Source organism: Melozone crissalis, unplaced genomic scaffold, assembly GCF_028551555.1.
Source record: "Melozone crissalis strain CALT ecotype California unplaced genomic scaffold, PUWL_Pcris_2 ptg000002l_1, whole genome shotgun sequence".
Classification (NCBI taxonomy): domain Eukaryota; kingdom Metazoa; phylum Chordata; class Aves; order Passeriformes; family Passerellidae; genus Melozone; species Melozone crissalis.
The window spans coordinates 16,773,471-16,792,974 of NW_026535780.1; the positions used below are offsets into that span (position 1 = coordinate 16,773,471).

Here is a 19,504-nt window from a genome sequence, read left to right on the forward strand (position 1 = left end):
GAAATTAGTATTTCATACTTGTTCAGGGGCTGAACAGGGGGCTAATGCCCAACAGTGCTGAACTACCTTATAACCAGAGTATTATTATTCAATAAATAAGTTGTCTTTGACCAAAATAAACAAATGTGATCAGTATTTCATGCAGTGGAAAACAACAACAGATACACACACACAAATAAATACAATATATTAAATATAGATATAAATAAACAAATATATATGTCTGGCCCAAGCTCTGTGCTGGGTCTGAACTTGTGTGATGCCAGGTTAACAAGCACACCTTAAGGCAGGATGTTTGTAAGGGTGACTTTTGTCACCCAAAAGTCAACATGAATCAAATTGTGTCAGCTTAAGGACAGGAAATGGAAACTGATGCCTGTCTACAATGTACTGTAAAGATCTTCCAAATGTTTATATGTGTTGAGATTTATTGATACATATCAACTTGCACACCTTCATATATTGGTAATACACTAGGAAAAAGGCAGAACTGGAGCCTGTGACAGTAGCACCTCTCAATTCTATGTGGACACCTCTGGATTAGTGTGGACAGATGTGGAACAACATGAGCAACTTCTGCTGTAGACAGCAGTGAACTCTTCCAAAAGACCTCCACCCAGTTCTGCTGCTCTATGCAGCACCCACACCTCTAGCACAGACAACACCAGACTGGGGAACTGAATGAGCATTAGGCAGAGAAGGACATGGTACTGGGTCCCCAGGTGAGTAAGGGATGTAAATGGAGCAAGCAGAGTTAGGATTTACTTTTTGGAATAGGGAGAGTAAGAGAAGGTGATGAGAGAAAGAAGATACCTATCTTTTTGTGAATAAATGTTACTTGCAAAGAATGAGGAGTCATTGCTGCTATCACTAGAAAGTACCTGTCTGAAAGATTACATTTGGAAACGTAAGTTCTAGATAGAATTTTTTTTTCCAAGAAAAGAAATCACTTCAAACAGGGAGTTTTGTACTGTTTCCTTATTTCATTTAGTACTTTAATGATACTAAAAGATACCTGAACCACACTGATCCTAGCTAATACTGGAGCCTTTCTGAGCTATATGGATAGCCATCACAGTATAAGATATTCACCAAATACAAACTCTCATGAATCCTATATTCTATTCTAAGTATTCCAAAAGTAGTATCTTTTTTTGACTCCTTTTTTTTGTTCAGGAGTCCAAACAAAAAGAGGAAAACTGATTGCATGGAGAGATAACAACAATTATTATTCATTATTCATATGTCAGTCACAAAAATCTATTTTTGTGCTTGTTTGTATGCTTGGTGTTCTTCCTTGCAGCAAGCGGTAAAAATATTTTAGCTCTGAGGTTTGTCACTACTACAAAGGTCTTTGGATTGCAATGCAAAGCTATATTATACTCAGGTTTTATACTGTATTTTCTTTGATGCAAAATGTCTGAAAGATACAGAAAATGCTATGATGTTACCTGTTTAATCCAGTGGCGATACTCATTAACACCAAAGGTTTTTTTCATCCAAAGGCCATAAATGTAACCAGAGATTCCCTTTAGCACCCATTCATCTGACCTAGTATAAGAAGGAAACGTGAATTATATCACTTCAGAGGATATTTTGTAAGGGATGATATTTCTGACCAGCTCAAAAATAGCCTAAAATTTCAAGAGGTTGTATAACTTCTCTAAGTCAACAGAAGTCTGATGAGCTGTTAACCAATTTATGGAACATGGCACCTGGACAGAACCAATGAAACTGAAGTCAGTGAAAACTCAGCTTTTACCACAGAAATCCAGATTAAAATATAAAACCTATTTTAGCTGAAACAATAATAATAAACAGGTGGAAATGGACACTAAAGTCAAGGCAACTGCTAATCAATATGATCTTTACTTCCTGATACACAACTCTGTGAAGTGCAGGAGACCTGGACAGCAAGTAGACAAAATACCTATCTCAAAATTTGGTGAACACCCTTTTAAACACACCTTCTGTAAGTTATGTTCTAAGAGAGAAAAAATAGACAAAAACTAAAACTAGATCATGATCATGACTAGAACCTTAAACAGAAAAATGACACTGTACACAGGATATGATGAAGTAAACAGAACAAGAACATATGAAAATGGAGTAAAGAAGGATGCAAAAAATTGTCTTCATCACAGAAGTAGGTTAGAAATAAAGAAAAGAGCCATAGAAATTACAACAGTACAAACATCAATTTAAGAACATGTTGATTTCCCTTGTTTTTAAGACAAATATGCTCTGGGACATAGACTTTTGCCATTAAAAAAAGTAATGGGCTACTTGTCCCTAGTAAGTAAACTGCATGCAAAAGGATTTAAGATAAATACTGATCAGAACTGCAAGAGCCATTTGGGGAGGTTTTCTGAGACATGGAGTTATAGCCACCTTAGCAGGTACTTTCCTGTTTGACACTATTTTCTGCATTCTCCTCCCTGAAAAACTTATTAGTTCTGTGCTCTATAAGTACTTTGCATGCAGGCTGTACTTCATCATCCAAAATATCTAACAGACATTGATAATGCAAAAGAATCAGCTTTCTAAAATTTTCAGACACCAAAGCACACTACAACATTCAGGAAGATATATTCAATCTATACAATCTTTGGAGCTTTTATCTCTCACATTCTCCTTTCAAAACAACAAAAAATACTAATGGAATTTCATTTATTGAGCTTATTATTCTTACATTTTTTCCCATTTTTGCTTTCTTCTACAATTACTGTTTGACTTATTTTTTTGATAAAATGCAATTTGCGAATTAAACTTTGAACTTCCTAGATCTTCCCCATTTTTTGCAGAATACTGTGGTAAAATACTTACCAGGACATTCTGGATATGAAACATCCAAAGAATTGCTGGGCCAGGGCCTGTGCCAAGCATCTCCTTGTCAGTGGAGTTTCATCTATAATCATTGCGCTGTGCAAGAGATTTGTGCTGGATCCCCACAAAAAGAAAATAACACAACATGAGCATTGGCTCCAAAGAAACAAAAAGAGACCTTGCCTTAAAAACCAAAACAAGTAAAATAATTTCCTCAGTGTTTTTTCAGTGAGATAGTGACAGATTTTTTAATTTTTAATAATCTTAATTCAGGCAGATCTCCTGCTATTATCATCTATACACAACTGTCTGTATGGAGTCTAAGCAGTTTAACTGGTGACACACTCTTGGATTCCTGATACCTTATTCCAGCTGGAGCAAAATAAAACACAATCATATTTCTGCACTTAATTTGAGATTAAATACCTCATGCATGGCATTTCTAATTCAGAAGGAAAATCACCACCAGTTTTTTCTTTAAGTAAATGCAACATCTTTATAACAGATAAAAATGGAAATGGTGTTAAAAGCCCATAATGTCAATAAAAACAAGCCTTTTCAAACTAGGAAGCCCAACATTCAGGCTAAAAAAATAACTAGAGTTTCACACATTTCTCAATAGTCTTGGATCTAGAGCTTCTAGGCCAGTGGATTCAAAAGGTGCCATTTTCTCAAATACTAACCTGAAAATACTCATGGATGCATAAGCAGCTACTTCAACATAAGCTTCATCTATAAAAACAGTCTTGAAACAGGAGTAAGGATAGCGGCAGGTAAGAATCTCCTCATAAAATTCAAACACCTCGTGAAGGTATGATGTGGTATGTTTGAGCAGTGGGAGAAGTTGTGGTAAGCAAAAGTGAGTCACCTACAAACAAAGGAAAATTAGTTACAAGACCTACAAACATATTTAAACACATAAATATCAAGTATATTATATATCTCAGGGAAGAAACCCAATTTCAACTACATTTGCCCCATAAATTAAGACATAAATGGAATTGCTGCTTATTTAAAGGCTTTTTTTTTGGAGATAAATTTAAATGCAGACATTACAATACAAGCTTTATCATACAGCTGTAGTAATGAAGGTTGATCTAGAAATACCCGTTCTTGGACTAATATATACTGACTGCAACAGGAAACACCAGTAATTCTTTAAAAAAAAAAAAAGGAGGCTTCTTTGATGAAGATTACCTCATGCATGTATGGATCAACAAGGATTTCAAAAGGTCCAATTGCCAAGGAGATGTTAGAAGCTGCAGTTGGAATAGTCAACATGTAATGAAAAGTCTTCTTTCTCATATCATGGGTGTAAACAGTTTCTACCAAATCTCCATTTGAAACAGCCACCATTGCAGCATCTACAGTATACTCAAGTTTCCAGGTACACAACTCAGAATATGAATCCACACAAGGAAACCAAAATCTACAAAAGTGAAGATTAGGGGGAAAATGGTTATCAATTATACTTAATAATCATACTCTTTTTCACAGATGATTTTTCTTTCAAGTTCCAAATTATATCCCTAAATACTTTAAGAATATATGAATGTTGACATACTGACTTCTACAATACATTAACTTTATAAAGCTTTACAAGCTTTTTTGTCTTTACCTCTTGCTGAGCTATAAAGACGAGACATTCTAATTACTAGTCATTAGATGCTACTTCACATCAGTAAGCCCCTTTGAAGCACAAATTAAATTTTATAACTTTTTAAACTTGAAATAATTAAAAGAAATTACTTGTATTTCCTACACTTTGAGAGTAAATAGCAAATACAAATCTAACATTCAAAGACAGTTTTCTTACCTTGTAGAATTTTGATAGCCACATGAAAAGACATGAGCCCCTCTTTCTGCCATGTTGCCCTCCATGTCCGGTACCACAAAATGAAGGCCTCCTTTTGGCTGGTCCAGAGAAAAGTTTATATGCACCTTCAGGACTTTTAACTCTGCAGCACAAAGAACAAAACTGAGTAAGTATATACAACTTACATGAAAGTTATTGTAGAATAGTAACTCAGTTTTGGACTCCAGGTCTTTAAAGACTATGATAACTTCATTCTCATGGGCTTCCCAGTCCACTTACAAAGTACAGCTCAAAGCTTACAAAACTGAGACCTCCCTAAGCACAACTTATAGGAGATGCATGTACAAAAATCTTTACTAATTAATAAAAACTGCAATTGGAGTCACATTTCATCTTCTGATTCCCCAACAGGAAAGCATATTTATACAGACTGTATCCTAACCATGATCTTGGCATCTAGCTGAAAAAATTTTCTCCAAAAACTCTATGAAGCAGGCACATTCTTAAAAGACATATTATTATCATTTGCAGTTGCTTAAAATCTCTTATTATACTTTTCCTGTAACTTAAGTGTCTTCACTTTGGTTTAGGTTCACAGAAATCTCACCTATGAATAGATTGGCAATCCAAGAATAGGCTGAAATTTATCCAACAAGTGTCACCATATTTTGGCATTCAAACATTGAAAAGTGAAATCATACATGTTTGAATATTTTCCCTTCTAGTCTTGCTCCTCTTGTGTAAGGCAACAGGAACTTACACAAAAATTAAAATAAACAAAAATGTCTTTCCCATTAAGGTGCATCTGACAATATTGCATGAGTCAGCCTCGTGTTATTCTCTCAGAGGTCTCATAAATCCATGGGAAAAACCAATAAAACCATGCAAGAAATAATATAAGAAACTAGTAGATCCTGGTAAGAAAATACACAACACCAGAGAGTAACTTATTAAAACGGTTCCTTATTCCAGGATCTAGTATGCTAGTTTATACAGGAGTCTACTTTCACACCAAATCAATTTCAAAGTGACCATTCCTCGAAGTGAGGTGGCATAAAATTAGTAGAGCTTTGTAAAAAGATGTATATACTATATCCTTGTAAATGATTTTTTTGTTGGACCATATATATTGTAAGCAGCTTCAAAATTACAATTTAACCCCCAGCAAGCTTCATTATTCCCACTTCCCCAAGTGTTCTCCTGGGGTCATGACCACCGAAGAGTACGTTTGTATATAGTGTCAAGAAGCCCTGCAACACTCCTCCCTATTACCAAAAAGTGCAATTATTTTTCAGAATTCAAGTGGAGAGGAAAAAGGAAACAGTAGTCACAAATTCATAAAATAATGTTACACTACTTCTATTTCTTCAAAGCTACTATCTTCCTAAGCAAACTTGTAGCTGACAAGTCTGACATCTGAAATTAATTTTTCAGTATGGTCTCTTTACCATCAACATGTTTCCACAGCTCTGAGGGAACCTTAATGCAGAGCTCTCCGTTTCCAGCGTCCGGGTCCACAGCACTGACAGCGGCAGCATAGGCATTGGAGAAATAGTTGAGATTCCTCCTGTCAGAAATAGCCAGTTAATTCTTAAAGTACTCTTGTGGTGAACCACAAAAAACAGCTGTGGATGTTAAGACTGTGTTTCTATGCACTGAATTTCAAGGTGCATGGACAACCAAGTGTTTTGTTTTTAAAGGAGTGGAAGAGAAAAGGAGTAAAGATTAGATTTCAACAACCAGAACTTAAAATATGGCTCTTGCAGAAGTGATCTGTGATCAAAAAGACTTAAACATTAATATCTCCCAATAAATTGAGAAATGTTCAGTGTAATAAGAGTAATAACTACATTTATTGGAATGGAAATTAAAAATTCTGGGTTTTATTTTGGATGAAGTTTGTATCTTTATTCTAAAGCTCTGTCTTGAAGATCTGCATCCTCATATATTGCAGTCTTGCTCTTATTTTGCTTTTCTAAATGTAAGATTTTAGCTTGGCAATGGTATTTTTCCCCTTTAACTTGATGGACAGAAATAGGGGTTTTTTGATGCACTTGTAAATAACATATAAAACATGTTAAGAGTTCTGGCCTTAATACACAAACACAGAAATATGTGCTATACTTTTTAGTTTCAAAACATTCTTCTTTTTTAAAGTGTACCATTATTTATTTAAGATGCAAACACAGTTTTTGTAATCAGGTTTGAGCAACTATGTATCAGTGTGGATTCCTTTGAACCCCTCAGGAAAATCCCCAGGGCCTTGCCTTGGAAGAGTATACCACAGAGCCTCCACCTAGGCTGAAAGAGAAAACTTCCCTATGGAGCCTCCCAGCACTGATCCACCCCAGTTTTCATTCCCCATGTGTTCCCAATGTTTGTGGTTTCTCCTTTCCCTGTTTCCTCCTTGGTTGTGGTATCCCTGGTGGCCAGCACCATTTTCCCTGTAGGGCAATACCCTTTGTCCTGCCCTCTGTACCACCCCTGAGCCCTCAGACCATTGGCTACTGATCCCTAATTAACCTTGTGCACACCATGTGGCTTGGTTTTCTGTCCCTGATTTCCCCTTTGTTGTGCTGGAATAAGCTTTGGCTGGAATTTAGCATACAAAAGGCCCTTCTGCCTCTCTTTGCTGAGCTAGCTGTGGTGAGTGGTGCGTGTGGACTTGACTGCTTTGCCTGAATGCTCACCCAAGCTGCTTTTCCACAGGAGATGCTCATTGGGAAACAGGTAGCAGCATCCATCATCTAAACTCCACACTGCTACAAATCAGCTGCTCATTAACTGCTCACTTCATTACTTCAGATCATTACTTCAGTTATGACTTAGATTAATTGTTTTCCACTGAAATGAGCAGGAACAAGCATATGTCTTCTGTTAAATACTTATGAGCAGGATGTTACCTTATTACTTAATGTGATTATATTTAACTACTGGAGTATGACCAGTCAAGTTCAAAAATAACCCTGCTTTTATAGCTGAATGTAATAGCTTTTATACTTTTTCAAAATGGATTTCTAAACTGTTTAAAGCATGGGAGCAAAATCTTTCTTAATTCTAATTCTCCAGTACACGCAGTTTTCCAAAAGCTTACACAACTCTACACCTGAAGAGAAAGTGTTTGACTAACTTATCACCTTTTCCACAGAATTTAGGTATTGCTGATGAATCCAAGCGCAAGCAGGACACAATCAAGCAAAAAGCAGTCATGGAATCACAGAGCCACAGAACACTCTGGGTTGGAAGGGACCTCTCAAGGTATCTAGTCCAAGTTTCCTGGCGGAAGACAGGGACATCTTCCACTAGATGAGGTGGCTCAGAGTCCTGTCCAACCAGACTTCCAATGTTTCCAGGAATGGGGCATCTACCACCTACCTGGGAACCCAGTTCCAAGGTTTCACTGCCCTCACAGTAAGAGTTCTTCCTTGCACCTGGTCCAAACCTACCTTCTTTTAGTTTAAAACCATTACCCTTTGTCCTATTGTAACAAGCCCTACTAAAAAGTTTGCCCCATCCTTTTTATAAAGCCCCCTCTAAGTATTGAAAGGCTGCAGTAAGATCTCTCTAGAGCTGTTATCTTCTCCAGGCTGAACAACCCCAACTCTCTCAGCCTCTCAGCACACAGACAGGTGCTCCATCCCTCTTACCATCCTGGTGAGCTCCTCTGGATCTGCCCCAACAGCTCCATGATCTTCTGTGCTGAGGGCCTCAGAGCTGGACACAGCCCTGCACGTGGGATCTTACCAGAGCAGAGCAGAGGAGCAGAATCCCCTCCCTCACTCTGCTGCCTACACTGCTGGTGATACAGCCCAGGACACCCCTGGCTTTTTGGGGTGCAAATGAACACTGCCAGCTCATGCTGAGCCTCTCATCCATCAGCACTCTGAAGTCTTTCTCTGCAGGGCTGCCTGCAATCCCTTCATCCCCCAGCCTGTACTGATACTGGCCGTTGTCCTGACCCAGGTGCAGGATTAGAGCACTACAATGGAGTAAATTAACTTTTGGCTGGGGACTCCACCTTCCATGGAATCTGAAGTCTACACAAAGCAGACATGATCTCATTTCAGGATTCTGCTCTCATCTAGCCATTCTCCATTCACCATTCACGGAGAAAACAACCCATATTACAGTACCTAACTTGGAGAAGAAAGTGCAATTAACCATGCCACCAGCAGCATTCTGTAAGTCTAGGTATGTCAAACACCCTGCTTAATATTCCGAGTCACGTGCAACTATAAAAAATTTTGCTAAAACTCTAAAGTATATTGAGAACATATTTTCATGTAGTTCTTCATCTTTGGCAATAATAGTGCACAAATTCCCTGGCACCACTACCATGGCCGAGAATGTCAGGAGCAGTAAACTTTTCTACTTTGCTTGAAAGCTTCTGAATAGCAAATGGGAACATTTCAGTAGAGAAACTCACAAACCTCAAGTTTGAATATATTTTTCTTTTCCTTTTTCACACTTAACTATACCTAAAGGTAGGATATAATGCCAACAAGTTTTAAAAGGAAAAGGTTCAGTTTGTACCCTGGAATACAGTATAAGTTCAGGTATGGCTCCAGAACAATTCCAGCCCACTTAAACTCCAGCTGATGTGCTGTCTCCCAGCCTCACTCACGCATCACTACTACCTCACTCACTAAGGAGAATGTTCATCTGATCCTACAGGGATGCAGCTGAAAGTGTCAAATGGGAAAGTAAGTCCTTTTTTTCTAATCAGGCAGCTTTTAGTTGATCTGTCATACTGAGGGGTCAAAGAACCTCCCTGAGCAAAGTTGCTTTAAGCTGTCCTTCAAATGGCACCCTATACCTTATATAAAGGCAAACAAATACCACTGGGAAAACTCAATTTAAAAAGAGTCTGCATGACTAAGAACTATTAGTAATCAAAAAAAAAGCTAGCAACAGAAAACCACAGTAACATTCTGTTGGACTGTTAAATTTTACTCTAAACTGTTTCTGAAAATTGACTATTATTGATAGGGATCCCTTTCCTACACAGTGAGAATTTGTTCAAACTTTGAGAATTGTCATGAGCTTGTGGCTACACTTCAAACGTCACTGTGTTCACAGACAGGAAAAGGTTATGATTTTACAGCAAAGTAGGAAGACTCCAGAGCTTAACATTTTATGGAAAACAAATCTATTCTTATATTTCTATTTTTTCGAAGTGTTCTAGTTCAAATGGGTGATTCATTGTAAAAGAAATCCATTAAAGGCACAGTACCACAGATTAATATTTTCATAGATTGAACTATTCTCAATAAACAGCATATGGCCATTTTAAGAAAAACAGAGTACATGCCAAAAGTTACAGTTCAAGGAACAATGATAAATTTTCCTAATGCTAAGTGTAGATTGACAGTGAAAAAACAAATATGTATTCATGGTCTTTTCCCAGCAGAGATACATTCTGTTATCAGCATTCACCCCAAACACTGTTAATTACAGCCTAAGTGCATGCAGCTTGAGTGACTGTAAAGAAGCAATGCTACAGAGATTTATTTTTAAAATTACTAATTGATTTCAAACTTTCCATAGCATTTGATATTAGTAGCTCCACCAGTGCTACAAATGTATGTGCCAAACATATAGTCCATAAACTACTGTTTTCCTACAGTACTTAACATCAACTTGGCCAAGTAAGTTATTTGCTCTGCCTATAAAGCATTACTCTTCATAACCAGTAATTCAATTACTATTTTACTTTGCTTCCCATATAGAATAAGCACTTGATATTGGAGTACATACATGATATACCATGTAAAAGATATAATACATGCACAGATAAGTGATCTATTAATAGGGCAATGATTTGAACCTTTGCTGAAAAACATGATTTTCATTCCTGGTCATGTTTAAGGGCTTTGTCATCTCTTTTCAAAAGTGCTCTGCACCTTTGTGTCGTGGTCTAGGAATTGTCCCATTTAGTGTTTCCATTGAAACTACGTAAAACCACGTGCCACTCTATCTCTCCACCCTCCACCCTCTCCAGCCCTGTGGTGGGCTGCAAAACAGAACTGGAGCCACAAAAGGTAAAGTTTATGGATTGAGATAAGAACAATTTACCAGAGACAGCAGTGAAATAAGACAACAAACAGGAACAGTAACAATACCAATGACAATATGTATGAGAAAAGAGGTGAATGTTTCACATGGCATTGCTCACCCCAGGTAACTCATGAAAACACCTGACCCCCTGCCATGCTATGGGATCTGGAAGCGAGCCTTTTTCCCATCCCTGGAAAATAAGGCAAGGTGGTAGAGAATAATCTCCAGATCTTAGCCTTTCCCTGCTCCTGACTGCTGCAAAAATGAATTATGTCCTGGCCACGACACTTTCTTCATTTCTAACAAAGTCTATAATGAATTTTCAATTAGACAAGCATTATATCAGTGTAAATAAAGGCTATTTATTGCAGCAAGGCAACACATGCTCAGTCCACCAGAAATTTTTCTATTTTGTACAAAGTCTAGAGGCTTGATCATTGACTTCCCAGAAGAAAAAATACTGCAAGACAGACGTGCCCTTAAGGCTACCACATTGCTCCCTCTCACAGCTTACTGCTGCTTGTAACTAAAGCAACAGTGAAGTCAGAGGATATCAGAACATCTTCCTATTTGTAATGTTTAAATACTACAGGCTTCAAGCTGAAAAAAAAGACAAATGAACCAGCAATACATAGGAAAGCCTTATGTGCACATTAGCTAGCTATACAAAAACATAGCTTCCTTTACACAACCATAACAGTAAAATGCAACAGCTTCTCAGCCTGGCATCCTAATTATCTCATAAAGGTGAAGCACATAAGCAGGCACAACAGGATCCTCAAAACTTCACTTATCACAGATCAAACCACTGCACCCAAACTTTTGCTGCACCTATTTAACAGTTTACAATCTCAACCATAAGATTAAGGATAAAATATATCTCCCTTGCCAGTTTTAAATAAATAGGGCTGAGATACAAGCAGTTGTCTCAGTATTCAGAATATGTACTGGGATTTCTACATAGAATGTAGAAGCACAGCCCAGAAAAAGCAAGCTCATTTCTCTTATACTGACGGAATCAAAACACAACAATTTACAAGAAAAAGAAAGATGAGGAGGATAGGCAACTGTAACATTCAAAAACAGCAGCCCCAAAACATGACCCAAACAGACAATCTCCAACACTACATGCAGTCTCCAGAAGATTTGAAACTCTTCTCAAAAGCACAAGTAAAATCGGATTCTCTGCCATCTTGTGTACACACAGTAAAGCACTGTGGATTATTTCATACCTTACACCCTGTTCAGGTGTTTGCTCAGTCAGGAAGGAAGGGACTGCATTATCTAAGTTCATCCACCTATTCTGATATGAAAATGGCATCAAAGCTAAAAATATATTTAATGTGCTAAGTAATGGCTTCTAACCTTTCCTACAAATTTCACAAAATTTTAATTACTTTTTTAGTAAGAGTTTTTCTAATATTCAGGAGAACTGAAAAAATACATGACTAAAAAAGTTGTTTCACCTTCTTCAACACTGAAAATGTGAAATGACAGAGACCACGTCAATGATTTTTTTCCTCAAATATGCTAAAACCCAATAGTACTGTTTCAACTGAAAACAAGTTGAATATTTCAATTCAGAATACAAAGAGGTGATCTCACATACCTCACCAAGAAGTAGCAAAGAACATCATAGTGAAGCCAGAATTCTGAAGACAGAATTGTGTCATACATAAAGCTGAATTTCTCAATCCTCTTTTAACTATTTTCTTGCATGCCAAAATTTGCACAACATAACAGTGAACCATTTCTCTTAACCTTCTATCAGCAAACACAACCTTTCAAGTCAGAGACACTGTAGCAGGTTTTTTAATCTTTACTCCCTACAGAGTTTTCAATTTTAAGTAGAATTCTGTTTCTAACTAAGGGAGTAAGAAGTCTTACTCACTTTACTTTGATAAAATGGTAGGGAAGTGTCCATTAAATTAACAAATTTTCCAAATACTTATGCCCCAGATAAGCTACTTGGAAAAAAATTCTTCACAGACAAGACTGTAAAGGTTGGAACAGACCACCCAGGGAAGTGATGGAGTCACCATTCCTGAAAGTGTTCAAAAAACTTGTGGACATGGCCCCTGAAGACATGATTTACTGGTCATGGTGGTGCTGAGTTGATAATTGACATGATCTTATGGGTCTTTTCCAATTTCAATGCTTCCATGATTTTAAGTCTTTTAGAAAACAATATCTAAGAAACTAAAAGCATTATCAAAACAAAAGAAAATGTTTCTACATATAATCTTGTATGTATAACCCAAACTTATACTTTTTACACATCACAGGGAAAACTAAAGATTGAAAACAAAATATTTAAAATAAACAGGTTACCAAGAACCATCTTAATTTCCCATTTACTACTTCAACAGACTACTTAAGAAAAGTGCAAAAGGTAATGATCCCTGTAAGACCAGAAACAAACCATCCTGTCTAATCTGTGCCCTGCTCAAAATAATTGCTGCAGCTAGTTCAGCTTCAGGGCACAAAAGGACACCATCACTAAACTTGCCATAACAAAGAATGGAAGAGATGACCAGATCATTAGATATAAAGACTACTGTTTTAGTAGTATGATTAGATATAAAGACTGAAGACTACGGCCACAAACCACTGTTTCTAGAAGCAGTTCTATGTAAAGAAGGGCAGAGAAAACACACTGATGATTTTCTTGAGGAACTAATTCTAGAGTTTTTAGATTTCTAGTAATTCTGCTTGCAATCCTGCCTAAAGAGCAGAGATGCTGTATTTAATTACCTAACTGTGACCAGGTATTTCAATGGAAAAATACAACTAACTTCATCTAACATTTTGAAACTCACATTGCCTTTAACTTCTGAGACACAGAAAGAGGCATGCTAGTTTTTTGTTATGAATATTTAGTGACCTCTGCCTTTCATAACTATGAATAACATAAGAGTTATAAGATACAGAAATTTTCCATTAAGTTTGAATAGCTTGAACAAAAAACTCACCTTCTCCACAAAATGACAGAATTCTCTCTCCTAATCCCTTTTTTAACATAATGGGAGTGCTCACTCTTATAATTTAAAATGCTGCTCCTTTTTCACATCTTCCAAGAATTACACAGGATTCCAGTTATTACAGAATCACAGAATGGCTGAAGTTGGAAGCAATTTCTGAAGGTCCTCTAGTCCAACCCCTCAGCTCCAACAGGGTCACCTACAACCAGGTGCTCAGGAGCACATCCAGATGACTTGAATATTTCCAAGGATAGAGACTCCACAATCTCTCTGAATAAATTGTCCCAGTGTTCAGTCACCCTCACAGTAAAAACTGTTTCTTGATGTTCAGAGGGAACCTCCTATGTCTCTGTTCATGCCCACTGTGTCCGCTCTTGTCAGTGGATGTAAGCTAAAATACATGAAATTCTATCAGAATATGAGGAAATGCTTTTTACTGAGAAGGTCATCAACACTGGACAAAGTTGCCTGGAGAACTGCAGAGATTCCATCCCCAAAGATACTCAAAACCCAAATGGACACAGCCCTGCGCAACCTACTCTACCTGACCCCATACGAAGGGACCTGCACTGGATTATTTCAGTCAGTCTTTTGCAGCCTAAAGGACTGATTTTTTTATCAGCTGCTGTTAAACAACACTTTCACTAGAAGTTTTTCAACAATTCAGCAAATTGTAAATTCAACCAAGCCAGCCAAAAGAAGGTGTGAGAATATGAATGTTCCAGCAAATCAAAAGAGATTATCTAGGGAAAACATTTGCCCATCATGTTCTCACCAAAAATGAAATGGCTACAAGATCTTTTGCTAAAGCCCCTTCCCATATCAGTTCCCTAGAACATACAGAATGCCACATGATTTTGAACATACTCTTCAATATGAGATGTTGAAGAAATTTGAAACTTTTCCTTTCAAATTTTGAAGTGAGTTCAGATTCTAGGACTTACACTGTTATCTACAAGAATAAATAATGAAAGTTTGATTCCTTAGGAAAGGCCAAAAGCTTTACTTTCTAGCACTTCACAACAGTCTGGAATTCCTACAATAAAGGGATTTTTGACATGATGAGCAATAGTGTCAACAACAAAAACATCAAGTCACAAAGCAAACAGAATTACAGAATTAATATACCCAAGTGGTTCAGTATCAAGACTCAAAGAAAATTTCATAACTCTGATAATAAATTCAGTGTCCTATATAAATGAACATTGTATTTGCAAACCGAATTATTGAAGCTCTTGCATAATTGATGAAAAAAAGGAATACACAGTGTCTGTCTCGAGCACACAGATCAAATCCAAGGCCTCTTTCCCCCATGAAGTACTTTATAGAAAATTTTTTGATACTTTCACAAAACAATACAAAGATAAATGAGCACAAGCAACTCTAAAGAAGACTAGTGTAAGAGTCAAAATTATTGCCAAAATACTTCCCCAAAATTAGATCAGACCAAAAGTTACCATTAGGAAATGACCAGGTAAAACTTGACTGTAAAAGAGAACAGGTTATACTTAAGAGCAACAGAAAACACTCCATCTGCAGAGTCTTAAACACACCACTTACTGCTTTGACTCATGGTGACAGACCTCCAGTGTGGGATCATTATAGATGAAAGCTGCTTCTAAATCATTGACTCTCACTCTGTAAATGCGGCACTGTTTACTGTTCAGCTTGATTCTGTTCAGGTTTGCCACTGTGGGAAATATTGTGAGTTCCACATAACCCTATGAAAACACAAATCAAAATCTTCTGTAAAATCTTTAACAACTTAAAAACTAGAGAGATATAAAAATAATTATTATTAATACAATTTTAAAAAATGACTGGTATAAAGATGATATTTTCATATTTGAAAAGGAAAATGAATTGCCCTTTAGATTTTCTGCATTTTCTTTCATGCCATTTAACAGGTGAATTTTCGCAGCTGTAAATGAAACAGACACAACAAAACGTCCAATGTGACTGACAATCATGCCTGTTTTACTGGAAAAAAATCTGCCTCTATTGACTAGATTTCAAGTTTTTAGCATCATTATGTTTTGGTACTTGAATTTGAGACAAGAATTCTTAAAACCTTAGCAGAATCCTTTTAAACAGATATGTAAATTGACAAAGACCCCTGAAGACTTTAGGCCTGAAATGATGAAAGTCTCTTCAAAGCCCAAGTGAACTCACATACAAGGTAGGAAACTCTGTTAGTCTATCCCAAACATCAGTTAACACAGTGTGAGCATGAATTCTGAACTGCAAATTGCTCTGTAATATTTACAGTGCAGCAGCTTTCATTTAGAAATCTTTTTCTAGAAGTGCATACAGTTAGAAAGAACTTTGTCAAGCAATGACAGACTTATGAAAAGCATCAGATTAGAAAGTATAACATATAAAGTAGATGAACAGCATAAATAGCTTGTGAGTGCAGTTATTTCCTCTAAAAGTATGAAGAAAATCCAGACACTTAATTTCTACTTCACACTTTATTAAGAAATACTTACTACAACAGACTTTCTCTGAAAATTTATGTTGTTGATACAAACTACCTGATGAGTTGTGCTGGAAGAAAAAAAAACAAAAAAAACAAAGTAAGGTTTTGCACAAATGCCAGCATTTAAAATAATACTTTAACCCAGTTTAACAGAGAGCCACAGAGGATATATGTACATAAATACAGCCAATAGAAAATACTTCTATAAAAATCATTAATGATTGTCCCAATCTTTTATGCAGTCTAAACCAAATAATGAATAGAAGTTATCCACTATGTCAGGAAAGTCCCCCCCCAAAAAAACCACAGTATCATACCAGCATGAACACTACCAGTAATATAGGAAGATAACATAATTTTCGAACAACACCTATTTGAATGTAAAAATAAACAATTACAAAAGGCAGTGTTCAGGTCTAACACTGTAGTGATGAGCAGTATCAGTAATGGCATGAGCTATAAGACTTGCAATCAGAAACCTGTGGAAAGCTGACACTCATACATCATTTATATAAGCAGGTATTACACATGAAAAGATACAGTATGTGGTTTTACAATTAGCATGCCATAAAAGTTTATAATTTAAAATAATGCTAATACATGAATCAAGATAGGTATTTTATACTAGTCAAATGCATTTGCTTAAATTCTGAGTGACATATTAGAACTCCTGGCAAACAAAACTTTTTAAAAGGTAGGAGATAATATAATGCCAACTTTTTAAAAATCCTGTAAGTTATTTCTATGCAATTTTCTGTAGTGGGTGTCATCTTTACAGTAGTGCATTTCATGACTCAAGACAAAACCTTGAAGTAATTCAACTTCTGTTGCACATCATGCTTTATCTGCACATATCCTGTGCATTAACAACTGACATTGCTTCAGGTGAGAAAAAAAAATTCTTGTAAGAGAATTACATCTAAAAACAGATTCAGACGTTACTTACATTAAGGGTGTATGAGAAGACTGATTCTACTTACCAATACATTTGTGTAACAGATTTATAAAGGAATCAAAGAGGTATAACAAGAAATCTATTAAAATGTACTGAAATCCACCACCAACTGCTTTGTAGCTTGGTTACAAGCCAAATAGTGAATGTGTGAAAACGACAATTTGCTTAACAAAGCGGCTTGCTGCAAAGGCAAACTTTTTTTTACACATAAAAAGCCCTTAAGTCAAAAGGGCTTTTTGACACACCAGTACATATGGAACATCGTAGTGTGGTCTTTAGTACTGACACTGTGTAAAGAGATGTCCTAAGTTTGAAGAGCATAATGTAAATACCTTTATGAGACTGCATGTTTGACAGACTTGCTGCCCATGAGTAAGTCCATTTACACACTCAAACATTTATCTGCAACACACCTTTTCTGAATGCAAGCTACACCACAAGCAACAGCTCCTTCTTAAATAAATCATTACTAATCAGCCTTTGGCCTGGTTCAGTGTGCATTGCTTTCAAGTACAACAATTTAAAAAAATGGATACTTATAATTTATAGGGTCTTGGGCTTTCAAATCCTTTGTCTCCTTTCTTCCTATTCATCCTGAACCGCAGCACTAAACACACTCCGCTGACCGTCAGACTGGCACCAACATCATCCTCACTCAGCGGGTCCTTCGATTTTCCCCCGTGTCACGCCGGATTTGATCTCTCATCTCCTCAGCGACGTGTGACCCCCAGCAGTCAGGAATCCTCAGCTCCAATGAGCGCCATAGCCACAGCACCGCCACCAAGCAGTGTTTGTGCAAAACCTCCCGTGGGTGCACACGCAGCCCCTCGGTCTGCTGGGCTTACGGAACCAGTCCAGAGGCGCTTCCTGTCCACGGGAACTACGGAAAACAACCGGCTCAGCGGGCAGGGGCGGCGGGAGCGACGGAATCAGGAGGGCCGCGGCCAGGATGGCCGGGCAGGCACCGGGGTCCGCGCTCCCGGGAGCGCCGGCTGGGGCAGCGCCGTCCGCTGAGAGCCGGGAAAGGCCTAGCAGAGGGTGGAGCGGGCCGGGCGGTGGCCGGGCCCGGGGCAGGGTCAGCCCCGCGGGTCTCCCTCAGCAGCGCGCCCGCCGCGGATCTTCCGCAGCCGCCGCCATCTTGGCAGTCACCTCCGACCCGCGGGTGAGAGGTCACGGCCCGATTGACTGAGCTCTGTCACTTCAGCGGGAAAGGCTGGTGGAGTTTTCCTTTTTACAGAAAGGCAGCTGCTTTTTACAGCGGCGGCGGCGGCCGGAGAGAAGAAGAAGAAAAAAAAGAAAGAATAAAATAACCCTCCCGAACCACCCAAAAGCCGAGAGAGGGGCCGCGCCGTGTCCCCGTGCGCAGGCGCCGCAGCTCGCGCAGGCGCGGGCGGGCGGAAGGCGGGAAGGGGCGGCGGGAGAGGCGCGCGCCCGTAGCGAGCTCCGCCTGCCGCCTCACGGGGGGCGCCGCTGGTGGGAGCAGGAGGACGCGAGATACAGTTCCTTTATAACAAGGTTGTTATAAGTAACTTCAGATTAATCTATTTTAGGTTAAAATAAATGCTCGCATCGAAGAAACTGGTGGGAGTTTGAAAGGGTCATTTCATTTTCAATGTGTAACAAAACCAAGCAGGAGCACTGCACACATGGAATGATAACACACACAAAATTAATGTAAACAAACTCTTCTCATAGCCGTAATAAAGTTCTATTCATTAAATACTTAATTTCTGATTTGTTTTACAAAGAAACACCTATGTAAATACAAACTTGGAGCACAAATATAGAAGTATAAATTGTGTTGCGTATTTCAACTAAGGGGCCTTCTGTGATGCAAAGGAAGGAATTTCCAAGGCTTTTCCGTTCATATAACCATTGATCTCTGGGAGTGAACCTGCTGCTGCTGTTGGGGGACAGGAGCTGCTGGAACCAGACAGCAAACAAGGCAGTCCTTCCCAGCAGAGAGCCCTTCTACATCACACAGCTGGTCAAACACCACAGCCCTGCACCAACAATGTGCAGCACAGGACACTGACCTTGCAGCACTGGGCAACAATAAACAGAGCTCAGGAAGAAACTTTTATTCAGCTTTTTATCTGTACCATATTCCAAGTATGCACACAGTGTGCATCTTGAGTTACATTTCATTTAGAAGGAGTTTCACTACTCTCCCCACTCACTCTACAGCTGAAATGTTGGCAGTTCCAAGGTATTTCCTACCTCACATCTGAGTCTGATGAAAGAATCCTTTTTGTATCAAATAAGCAACGACTGTTAAGCTTAAAATATAAACCTGAAAACGATCTAATATTAAACTCTGGTTTACTGACATGCAAACAATCCTTTTTAATGATTACAAGATTACCATCTCAGGTATACCATTTCATGGC

General features: G+C 38.1%; 1 protein-coding gene across 1 annotated transcript in view; it reads right to left on the reverse strand.

Moving 5' to 3' along the window:
* Window positions 1-18,192, reverse strand: part of TAF2 (TATA-box binding protein associated factor 2) — a 59,099-nt gene extending 40,907 nt beyond the window's left edge. Inside the window, exons 1-9 of the mRNA XM_054271943.1 lie at window positions 17,654-18,192; window positions 16,170-16,223; window positions 15,241-15,401; window positions 6,091-6,209; window positions 4,643-4,784; window positions 4,024-4,255; window positions 3,510-3,694; window positions 2,827-2,940; window positions 1,452-1,551 (exon numbers count right to left, since the gene is read on the reverse strand). Of these exons, the coding sequence (XP_054127918.1) occupies window positions 1,452-1,551; window positions 2,827-2,940; window positions 3,510-3,694; window positions 4,024-4,255; window positions 4,643-4,784; window positions 6,091-6,209; window positions 15,241-15,401; window positions 16,170-16,223; window positions 17,654-17,707 (1,161 nt within the window). The 5' untranslated portion in view covers window positions 17,708-18,192. The remainder of the gene's footprint in view (window positions 1-1,451; window positions 1,552-2,826; window positions 2,941-3,509; window positions 3,695-4,023; window positions 4,256-4,642; window positions 4,785-6,090; window positions 6,210-15,240; window positions 15,402-16,169; window positions 16,224-17,653) is intronic.
* Window positions 18,193-19,504: the final 1,312 nt, after the last annotated feature.